The sequence below is a fragment of the Oryctolagus cuniculus genome, chromosome 3, assembly GCF_964237555.1.
Source record: "Oryctolagus cuniculus chromosome 3, mOryCun1.1, whole genome shotgun sequence".
Classification (NCBI taxonomy): domain Eukaryota; kingdom Metazoa; phylum Chordata; class Mammalia; order Lagomorpha; family Leporidae; genus Oryctolagus; species Oryctolagus cuniculus.
The window spans coordinates 21165412-21174031 of record NC_091434.1 but is presented as its reverse complement, the minus strand read 5'-3'; the positions used below and the strand labels follow the sequence as shown (position 1 = coordinate 21174031).

The window sequence follows — 8620 nt, the reverse complement described above, 5'->3', positions numbered from 1 at the left end:
TCTGCTATGACCTGGGAAAGCAGCGGAAGATTGCCCAAGTCCTTGGGCCCCTGCACCAGCATGGGAGACCCAAAAGAAGCTCCTGACTCCTGGCTTCGGGTCAAAGTAGTCCCAGCCATTGTAGCCATCTGGGGAGTGAACCAACAGATGGAAGACCTCTCTCTCTCTCTGCCTCTGCCTCTCTGTAACTCTGCCTTTCAAATAAAATAAATAAATCTTTAAAAAAAAAAAAGGAACAAAGAAAAGGAAAGAGGCCGGCGCTGTGGCTCAATAGGCTAATCCTCCGCTTGCGGTGCTGGCACCCCGGGTTCTAGTCCCGGTTGGAGCACTGGGTTCTGTCCCGGTTGCCCCTCTTCCAGGCCAGCTCTCTGCTGTGGCCCAGGAGTGCAGTGGAGGATGGCCCAAGTGCTTGGGCCCTGCACCACATGGGAGACCAGGAGAAGCACCTGGCTCCTGGCTTCGGATCAGTGTGGTTCGCCAGCCGCAGTGGCCATTGGAGGGTGAACCAACGGTAAAGGAAGACCTTTCTCTCTGTCTCTCTCTCTCTCTCTCTCACTGTCCACTCTCCCTGTCAAAAAAAAAAAAAAAAAAAAAGAAAAGAAAAAAGAAAAGAAAGAAAGAAAAGAAAACCTCAAATCCAAATCATCCATGTCTTGAGTCATACCCAGAGAATCACATGGCACATTAATATATCTAATTGAAAAACATTGCATTTATTTGAAAGGAGTTCTCCATCCCTCTCCTGTTGGAAACCCTTGGAAGCTATGTTATTGCTGTTTGATTTCCATTTCCCAAGTGATTAGTTAAGCTGGGCATCTTTGCATAGGTTTAGTAGTCATTTGTATTCCCCCAAACCCCAGTGTGCATCTTTATTTACTTACTGAAGCTCCTGGTGGCACTGTCTTCGCAGCAGCGCCCAGAGGAGAGGGGAGAAGGACATTGAGGCGGTGTAGGAGGACGTGTAGGCGGTGTAAGGCAGCAGGAGGAGGGGACAAGACCAGGAGCAGCAGAGGACCTAGTTCTCAGCCTTCCTCCCCTGCACGCTCCCAGCATTCTTTCCTGCCTGAGTCCGATCCATCACTGAGGGCCTGAGTCTAACTCCTTTGTCAGCCTCAGCAAGACAGGCTGGGGAGCCACCCTCGATCATGTGGGTCCTCTTACACCAAGCCCGGGTCAAGAATGGTGACCCAACCCATGATATCTTTTTGCTTCAGTCTTGTAGCTACTCACCCATCCCCAATTTCTGACCACCTGCTCCCTGAGACTCACCCCACCCCACACCTACTCACCCCACACCCCACCTCACACCTCACTCACACGCAGTCCCAACCCCCCCCCACACATCCCTGAATCTCCATCACCCCAGCTGCAGCCTCTCCCTGTTTCTGGGTCTCTGCCTATGCTTGACATCCATCGTGGTCTAACCTTCCACCTTATTCACCCCATTGTCAAGGTCACACCGTCCCTGACACTTCCCGCCTTAAGCAATCCAGCCTCAGTTTTGCGTAAGCTGATTTGAGTGCATTTCCTACCATTAGCAATGCAAACAACGCTGACGTCCCCAGCGCTGGCTTGCAACATTTTTACACAGCTACAAATGCAACCACTATAAACCAGGAAGACAAACTCCAGGAGGGAAATGTGTTGTTGCCGAGGGTGGCAGAAGGGCAAAGGGGAGAGTACAGATAAGAAGCCGCTTTGAACAGATGCTGTGCGAATGAGTTTGGGTCTTTGGAGCTTCCGTTCATTCATTCAATAAATATTTACTTAGCATTTAATGGGCTCCAGGGAGCATGTCCAACACTGGGGATATAAAGTGAACAGGACTCCTGTCCTCACCCAGGCAAAGCAAAGAAACCACTACGGGTCCTTGTGAGCACTCGGGGAGGGGCGGAGCACAAAGCCGTGTCCACGTGCAGGTCAAGCTGAGACTGTGTGTTTCCTTCTCCTTCCGGAACAAGGGGTCCTCCTCAGCCTGGGGCATGGGGATGAGCTAGCTTAGATCCGCTAGCTGCAGATCTAAGAGGAACTAAGGCCCCCGGGAACACTGTCCATCAACCCAGGGACGACCAGCAAGCAATACCACACACGCATTTTCCTCTCGGTCACGTCCGAGATACATTCACAGGGACAAACGTGGCACAGAAGTTTTATTAGACATATTGGGCGGTCTGGCTGATCGACAACTCTATGTGGGTCTGTAAGCTTTGAGAATGTCCCACGTCACACTGGAAGTTCCAAGAGTCAGGAGAAAAGCTGCTAATCCAGTAGCCCACGTGGCTTGGCATGCACTCAGCACATCAGTGGCCTGCCTGTGGTGCTGCTCGTGGGGACAAAGGGTCCCCTATGACAACAGGTCTGGATTCTCAACTCCCCCACCCCACCCCGCCCGACTTCGTTCACCCACCAAACCCAAGGGAGAAATGTGATGTCCAGCTCCATCACAAGGCCACCTGGAGGCTTTATGTTCCCACAGCACCTGCCTCAATGTCCCCAGAAGACATTGCAACATACTTGCAGAAGGAACAGAGCTCCGTGAGCTCAGATTAGGGAGACACAGAGGTTCCAACCAAGCTGGTGGGACCACGTGCTACGAGAAGAAACAGTTTCAGTCCTGGTGCTTTAATTCAATGAATGGCTGTGCCAGCTGCCCAGTGGGCAGGTGGAAGATGCAAGAGCTCAACAAATACAATGTTGCTTCCTCTGCACAGCGGGGGTGAGGGTCAGGCCTTGGAGGCACCTCCACAAGTCCTCAGAGGTTTGGCTTGGACCCTGAAGACACCAGTCCTGGACTCCCCACACTCCATAACCCCCCTCCCAAATGCAGACAGCACGAAGCCAGAGCCAGACCACCCTACACAACCCCGAAGCTGTGCTTATTCTTCCATCATCAGGGGGAGGCAGTCTTTCACAGATGGCTTTAGAGATTTGAAGGCACGTTGGTAGAGGAAGAAGTATAAGAGGTGACCCGATGTCGTGTCAGGAACTCCTTGCTAATAAGGCCGCGGGCCGCAAGCATCTTGAGGAATCCATTGCGAAAGTTTTGGCCAATGAAGGCGTAGATGATGGGGTTGAGGCAGCTGTGCAGGAAGCCCAGAATCTCGGTGGCGTCCAGGGCCCGGTCAATGTCATTGCGACGCTGACACGTCTCCTGGATCACGTGGGTCCTCATGAGGGTGTCTGCGAGCAGGACCAGGTTGTAGGGCAGCCAGCAGAGAAGGAAGATGAGCACGACGGCGAAGATGACCCGCATGGCCCGGTGCTTCTGCCCCATGTGGGCCTGGAACAGCGTGCGCAGGGTGAACCCATAGCAAAACAGCATGACCAGCAGCGGCAGGATGAAGCCGAAAGTGTGTGGCAGGATCCGCAGCACCATGCGCCATTTCGCTGTGTTGTGACCCAGGTCCTCATAGCAGACCGGGCTGGAATTGTTTGGAGAAAAGACTTGGCGGAAGAGGAAGAAGGGCAGGGACAAAATCAGAGACAGCGCCCAGATGCCCAGACATATGAACTTGACCAAGTGGCGCTTCTGGGTCAGTGTGCGAGTAGCATGGACAATGGCCAGGTAGCGGTCCACACTGATGCAGGCCAGGAGCAGGATTCCACTGTAGAAGTTGACTTCCTTCACAAGCGAGACCACCTTGCACAGGGGCGTGCCGAAAATCCAGCCTTTTTCCTTGGAGACGGCCCAGATAGGCATGGTCAGGGCAAAAAGCAGGTCGGCCATGGCCAGGTTCAGCAGGTAGACGTCGGTGACCGAACGGTTGCTCCGGCTGTACAGTATGACCAGCATCACCAGGGAGTTGCCCAGCAGGCTCAGCAGGAAGACCAGGGCATAGATGACGACCACAACATATTTGTTAAGTGTCTGGGTGACTACCAGACAGGGGCTATAATCTTTTTCTACAGGAGGCATACCAGTAGCATTTGCAAACTCATCCTCAAACCACGTCCACAGATCAGTCATATTCCATACGTTTACTTCCATTACGGCCACAGTTTCACCTAGTCAAAAGGTTAGAAGGGAAGAAACAGGATTTAGTAATTCAGAGTCAAGTCAGTCTCATCGAGGGTGGAAGAACGGTTTTGGCATCTCCTTTACTTCTTGGCTGGTTCAGCAACCAGAGCCCACCCCCTTGACCTTCAACCTGGGTTCCTTGTGAGGGTGGCTTCCTAGCATCACCAATCTTCAAAGCCAGGCCTGAGTATGAGCCAGGATACAACACTCAACATGGAAAAGTCCTGTCCCCTCTCTTGGCCCTACCACTGTGTCAGCTCAACCCACAGCTCTGTCTCTGCCCCGTCTGTAACATCCCCCAGGTTCAGCCTCTGCACATGCAGAGGGGAGGACCAGTTGGCCTTAAACATTCGGAGGAGGAGCAGTTAAGCAAAGTGAAAGGAGACAAATCTGTTCCCATATGTCCTCTTCTTTCTTTTTTTAATATTTTTTTTATCTGAAAGGCAGAGTTCCAGAGAGAAAGGGAGAGACACAGAGAGAGAGAGAGATCTTCCATCTGCTGGTTCACTCCCCAAATAGCCACAAGTGCCAGCACTGGGCCAGGCCAAAACCAGGAACCAAGAGCTTCATCCAGGTCTTGCATGTGGGCGGCAGGGGCCCAAACACTTGGGCCATCTTTCTGCCGCTTTCCCAGGCCACTCAGGGAGCTGCATTGGAAGAGGAGCAGCCGGGACACAAATTGATGTGCATACGGCCATCGGCATCACAGGCAGAAGCTTTACCCGCTACACCACAATTCCGCAACACCCCACTCATGTCACTTTCTATCTTATTTCTCCTATCTTCTCCTTGATTCTTGTTTATCCTCTTTAAAATCTACTGGGGGAAGGGAGTGATAGCAACAAACTTTAGAGGGGATGGGGTTGTGGTGTAATGAGTTAAGTCTCCACCTGCAACACTGGCACCCCATACTGGCACCAGTTCAAGTCCCAGCTGCTCTACTTCCAATCCAGCTTCCTGCTAACGTGCCTGGGAAAGCCAGGCCCAGCCTGGCTGTTGTGGCCCTGTGCGGGGTGAACCAGCAGGTGGAAGAGCTCTGTCTCCCTCTCTGTAACTCTGCCTTTCGAATAAAATAAAACAAATCGAAACTAAAGAATAAGGTATTGACTGTTTCATTGCTTTACTGCAGAATGATTGTGTGGATACATTTTTGCACCATCACAAAGTCAAAAACTCTTAAGCTGAGAACCATCTGCCTGTTACGCTTTGTCTGTAAATGGACAGTAAACTCTTGGGTTCTCTGTTAGAAGAATTTTAAGCATTTGAGGGGCTACTCTCCATCTTGGTCTTGGTCACTGAAGTGCCCCCTCACTAAGCACCCACAGAATCATCACATTTTCTTTGTGAAACACTGTGTTGAATGTTCTCAAAAGCCAAACATGGGAAGCCAATCAAAGCTGAGCAGCTGTGAGGGGAGGGATGCTGCTCACTGCACAGCCTCTGAAGAGCCCCCCAACCCCACCCCCAGCCCCCAGAGATCTCCAGAGAACAGTCAGAAAACTACACGCCAGGAAAGCAGGGCGCCTGCCTCCAGCCTCCATTCTCCCCGCAGCTGACGACCAGGAGCTGCGCGCCTGACTTCTGCTTTCTCGTCTGTACGCTCAGGAAGACAGAGGAGTTACCCTCTAATTTCCCTCCAGGTCTGAGTTCCCAGGAGAACGTCACTCAGGTCCACCGACTCTAGCATGTTCTCTCCATGTTCTCTCCCTGCCAATCTTTGCATTTTCACAGAAGACAAAGTCTTCGGTGACGAACACCAAGCTGGGGGATCGTCAACCTCTGGTCCACTCAAGGAAGAGGTGGGAGGGCAGGGGATGGAGAGACTGTGTCCTTACCTTAAGATCGGAGCTGAATTCGTGACCAGGAAGGAGCAAGAGAGAAGCCGGTTCAGCAGAAATCCTCGGGTCGTGCAGAAGCGAACGCGTGCCCTAAAACAGAGCCGATTCGAGCCTCCCTCTCCCAAGGAACATCGTGGCTATCACACGGGGCTTCCCACCTGAGGCACTGCCAGGTGTGTCCAGCCGTAGGCGCCTGCGGCCCAGAGACCAGAATGAGCTCACGGTTAGGGAGAACTTACGAATAAAGGGAAATAGAGAAACTACTTCAGACCACACCTCCCCGCTGAGCCCCACCCACATCCATGTTTGGGGAGGAGCAGATGAAGTCTGGGGCTCCAGCGGGTCAGGGGCTCCCGAGCCCCGGTAGGAAGGTGCAGCTCGGGAGACGAGCCTTTCTCTCCTCTTCCTATTCTTCTACGCGCTTCCCTTGGCTTCTGTCCCATTTCCCTCGGAGGTCACCTTTGCAAGTTTCCCCCTTGCTTGGCCAGACTGAAGGGGGAAAGGATCTGACTTCTAAGAGGCACTTGGACAGTCATGTGCGGGAAGGCGTGGGGAGGAGGGACTCGGGGCAGGTTGGTGGGGATTTTTTTTTTTTTTTTTTTTTGACAGGCAGAGTGGACAATGAGAGAGAGAGACAGAGAAAGGTCGTCCTTTACCGTTGGTTCACCCTCCAATGGCCGCCGCGGCCAGCGTGCTGCGGCCGGCACACCACACTAATCCGAAGGCAGGAGCCAGGTGCTTCTCCTGGTCTCCCATGGGGTGCAGGGCCCAAGTACTTGGGCCATCCTCCACTGCACTCCCTGGCCACAGCAGAGAGCTGGCCTGGAAGAGGGGCAACCTGGACAGAATCTGGCGCCCAAACCAGGACTAGAACCTGGTGTGCCTGCACCGCAAGGCGGAGGATTAGCCTAGTGAGCCGCGGCGCCGGCCATGGTGGGGATTTTTACTTCTGCTGTGGGCTCTTTGGGGTGGGCTGGTGGGGAGGAGGAAGGAAATCAGTCCCTTCCACTGCCAGCCATGCTTTTGCACAACCGCTGCCAGCAATCAGCTGACTCAGGTGCCCTCCAGGACTGAGGCTGGCTGGAGGGCAGAGAGACGTGAGAGCTGGGCACTCAGCGGCCAGGAGGAGGTGGGCCAGCACCAAGGCCCCCCGGCTCTCTGCAGTGAAGCAAGGTCTCTAGGGGAAGCTGGTGGCACCCCATCTCTACTCCACTGCCACTTTTAACTCACGTTTCCTTCCAAACGGGGACTCTGTTTTACTGTAACCATGCATTCACGAGTCGGCCTTCTTCCCCGGCACGTGAACTGCTGTGGAGCGAGGACCCTCTCTGATTCAACCCTGCGTCCCCCACCAAGGACTAGAGCCAGCATATAGCAATGGCCGGCGCGGGATGACAGTGGACCGAGCTCGGGGCCTTCACGGAGCATGGACTCCCACCACGTCCAGGGCCTCTCGCCTTCAGTCGCACACCCATACTTCAGGTCTGTCTGGGAGCAGCCCCTCCAAGGAGCTGGGCTGGTCTGCCTGGTGAACCTCTTTCCTGGACACCCTTCCATGGTTGGAAGTTACTGCAAGTGTGAATCCCGGCTCTACCGAAGTGCCGGCTTTCCCACGCCACAGGTGCCCACAGCTGTGCCGCTGGAAAGCATGTTGTTTAAGTTTCGTGCTGTCCCTGCGTTGCCTTTTTGTTTATCAGCGGTAGCAGGAAATGTCAGGACGCGGTTGGCAGGGAGCTCCTCGCACTTGACTTTCACTGACCAGACGCCCAGACTAGAAAGGACTAGAAAATGGGACAATCCTGGAAGAGAGGACTCCTTCCCCTCGATGAGCCATCTAGGGCTGCTCCTAAGGCTGAAAGCAGGGACCGGGGACACAGGCGGAAAGACAGTGCCTGGCGCCTAGGCTATAAACCCCACCACGCACACGCAGAAGGTGCTCCAGGGCGAGCCGCGGCCATGGGAGAGATGGTCTTGGCCACAAGAGGGCAGCACTCACTGGACAGGAAGCTCCCGCAGGTGGCCTGTGGAGGCAGACAGGGACCAAGAACCCCAACCCGACATCACATGCCCAGCTCCGAGTCCTTCTTTGTGAATGATTTCCTTCTGCTTTTTCTAAGCCCTCAGTGAAGTGAGTTCACCATCCAGGGCTATTTCAACAAGGCCCAGAGGGACCAGGAAGTGAAAGGGATGTGCCTGGTGATGACAACAGGGACAGCTTAGGTGGCCGAGGAGTGGGGATCCAGACAACAGGAGCGAAGAAGAATCTTTGACATCGTGGTAAGAAACAGGGTTTCACTGGAGAGCAGGATGTAGTCTTGCTGCAGCCGGCACCCATCTTGCTACCGCAGGTGACAACGCCCGTCCAAGGACAGAAACCAACACACACGCAGAAGGCAGAGCTGAGCAATGCACAGAGAAGCAGAGCCCAGGGTCCCAGACAGATCATGCCCAGCTGCCGTCTTCCTTCTGTGCCATTAACCAGCTCGAGAGCAGGAACTCTCTTTGTTGTTAAGACAAATTCAGGTTGAGTTGTCTGGTTCCTGCCACCAACGCGATGCCCAGCTAGGAGGGTTCTGGAAACCAAAAGAGACGTAGGAGGAGAAGACAGGAGGAAGTGAGTCACAGGGTCCAGGCTGTGGGCACAGACCCCATCCCACCCCTCAGGGCCAAGTCCCCCATGGGAGCCAGAGAAGCACCTGGAAAAGCAGGTGCGTGGACTCCTCTGAGCCTCGCTCCTGCATGCATTCGGGATCCTCACGAAGGC

General features: G+C 54.0%; 1 protein-coding gene across 2 annotated transcripts; it reads right to left on the bottom strand.

Moving 5' to 3' along the window:
* Positions 1 to 2133: 2133 nt before the first annotated feature.
* Positions 2134 to 6108, bottom strand: CXCR1 (C-X-C motif chemokine receptor 1). 2 transcript variants are annotated; one of them, XM_017342635.3, is made up of 2 exons: positions 5854 to 6108; positions 2134 to 4005 (listed from the first exon to the last, which is right to left on the bottom strand). In XM_017342635.3, the coding sequence occupies exon 2, from the start codon at positions 3986 to 3988 to the stop codon at positions 2921 to 2923; it is 1068 nt and encodes a 355-aa protein (XP_017198124.1). In that variant the 5' UTR covers positions 3989 to 4005; positions 5854 to 6108; the 3' UTR covers positions 2134 to 2920. The 2 variants fall into 2 exon arrangements, with proteins under 2 accessions (XP_017198124.1, NP_001164553.1); NM_001171082.1 differs by lacking the exon at positions 5854 to 6108 and having other exon boundaries at positions 2770 to 4001.
* Between the last annotated feature and the right edge of the window lie 2512 nt (positions 6109 to 8620).

Coding starts and splice junctions, on each gene's coding strand:
- CXCR1 (XM_017342635.3), bottom strand. CDS start 3,988: ATGGAAGTAAACGTATGGAATATGACTGATCTGTGGACGTGGTTTGAG.